This window comes from Palaemon carinicauda, chromosome 15 (genome assembly GCF_036898095.1).
Source record: "Palaemon carinicauda isolate YSFRI2023 chromosome 15, ASM3689809v2, whole genome shotgun sequence".
NCBI lineage: Eukaryota > Metazoa > Arthropoda > Malacostraca > Decapoda > Palaemonidae > Palaemon > Palaemon carinicauda.
Genome location: NC_090739.1, coordinates 2,900,876 through 2,903,169, shown reverse-complemented (window position 1 = coordinate 2,903,169; position 2,294 = coordinate 2,900,876). Strand labels below are relative to the sequence as shown.

Below are 2,294 nucleotides of genomic sequence, written 5' to 3'. Positions count from 1 at the left end.
ATATATCCATATTGCCTTAGAAACAATTAAAACATTCTCTCCATTATGACAAAAAAGCATTTGTAGAAAATCTTACTAACATTATTGCACCCAGAGTACATTGAATAGGTAGGCCTAATGCTTTTTTTTTTTTTTTTTTTTGTAATTGTATTTGTTTTAGGCAAATAAATAACGAGATTCGAATTTGAGCAAGGTACAGTTGGACACGTGTATTCTTGGTACACCCTGTCAAACCCTTACAGTGCGAAGGTTAACCAGACACGAGAGAGAGAGAGAGAGAGAGAGAGAGAGAGAGAGAGAGAGAGAGAGAGAGAGAGAGAGAGAGAGAGATTGCAGAGATGGTGTATGGGATTACACACAGGAAATCGAGGTGTAACCGGAATTCTTGTGTCCTACTGTGTATTCATACATGTTTTTATAAATATGGGGAAAAGAAGATTGATTTGGTTAGGAAGTCTTTTATCATAGATTGTACATAATAATGACTAGTTGAGCAAACAGAAATCACAAAATCGGTGAGCAATTGCCTGTCCTTCCATACTTCCCTACAGCATGAGTTTAACTGTAACTTTTGACTAACTCATTAATCATATGCAAATCTGACTTGAGGAACTGCAAAAGTAAATTTTACTGAAGAGCCTATGGAAATAATACGTTTGCCTAGGAATCGCATGGTAGCGGATCGATCCCAACCCGGATCAGGAGTTTAAGCTGTATATTGAGTCGGTTGCTACTGTGGTTGGGCATCACAGTGCGGAGATGGGCTTATCCAGCTGACGTTTTTGTGCGTATCTCTTGTGATGATATTGAAACTGAAACCAGGAACCTTTACCTTAGATATGGAAGGTTTGATGTAATAGGATATCTCATTACCATGGGAAGTATTCTATTGAGATGGAAATGCCCTTATCTCTTCATGACCAGTTATGTCTGCTCATTTTCGATATTCAGTCTTAATCGAGATGGCGCACGATGAAATGCTTTGCCGTTGTCAAGGTCTGAATGTAAGGCTTCCATCATGTTCAAAATCTTGTTGAGTGTCTTTTGCGTTTCTTCTTCTTTGCTAATAAGGTTATGGCAATACTTTTGTGACATGGAATCACCATTTGTCTTCCCCGTAGCGAGGGCTGCTTCAATTATTTCTGCGGGAATCTTATACTTTCCAAATTTTTTAAAGCGCATTTTATTCAAAGAAATGTTCAACATTGGTTTTATATTTAGCATGTTTCCTAAAAATTTTATGAGCCGACGAGGGAACAGCCTCGACTGTCTGAGAAAGAAAATCAGATTCTCGAGTGATTCTAGAAATGATGCTTGTTTTGACAGCCTTTCTATCTTCCCAAAGAATTCTAAATTTGAAATGTCATTTACTGCAACACCGATCAGAAGATTTATCATCAAGATGGACACCAAGAATAAAAAGGCCACCAGTAATATGTAGCTGATGGCAGGAGTGTTATTATCGACTAGCCCTGTATAATCAATCTCACCAATCATCATCATGAGCACTTTCACAATACTTCGACCGAATGACGTAAAAGATTCGTTCGTGTAGAAGAGTACGAGGAAGCAGATAGAAAATCCAACGAGCAGAGTTACAAAGGCCATCATGAAACGAAGCATCGATTTTGCGATTCGCGTAAACATCAGCGTGTAAACTCCTAGAGTAGGGAAGCGTCCAAAAAGCATCATCAGTTCCACCCAGCCAAAAAAGGCAGAAGTTGCAGCTATGTGCCGTTGAAGAGAGACACTATTATCTTTACCAGCAAAATCACCATTGGTCCCATTACCAATGTCAACGAAGGTACCATTGGTTATGTTGGAGGGACTGACCTCCTGGGTTCCCATTCCTGGCTCTACTATAGGTGTAAAAACAACAAAAGCTGATGCAATGAGGGAAACACATTTTGTGAGAGACTCCCAGTGTTTGAAGAGCTTCTTGGGATGGCTTAACGTTATGATCACTTCAGGGACGAGAAGAAACATATACATAAATATATGAAGAAAGCGGAAAACCCATACATTCCTTACGTATTGTGAAATTGACATGGGGTTCTGTCTATATACTGAAATTATATAAAAGGAATGAAGCAAGAGGAAGCAGAAGAAATTTAAAACATTGGCATAAAAGCAAAATTTGATTTTGTTCCATTTTCTGTACAAGAAGCTTTCAACCAGTGGATGCTTCAGAAGCATTTCGCTTTCACTGTTTCTGTTCAAATCAGAGATAATGGAACTCTGGAAGCAGTGTCTGGCGTCCTCCACAGGTGCCAGAAGGGCAGAGTAGTCGAATG

The 2,294-nt window shown here is 39.1% G+C and overlaps 1 protein-coding gene across 2 annotated transcripts in view; it reads right to left on the bottom strand.

The window, feature by feature from the left end:
* Window positions 1-294: 294 nt before the first annotated feature.
* Window positions 295-2,294, bottom strand: part of LOC137654213 (transient receptor potential channel pyrexia-like) — an 11,025-nt gene continuing 9,025 nt past the window's right edge. For both annotated transcript variants that reach the window (XM_068387850.1, XM_068387849.1), the window contains exon 5: window positions 295-2,294. This exon is cut by the window's right edge and continues 895 nt beyond it. In XM_068387850.1, the coding sequence (XP_068243951.1) occupies window positions 925-2,294 (1,370 nt within the window). In that variant the 3' untranslated portion in view covers window positions 295-924.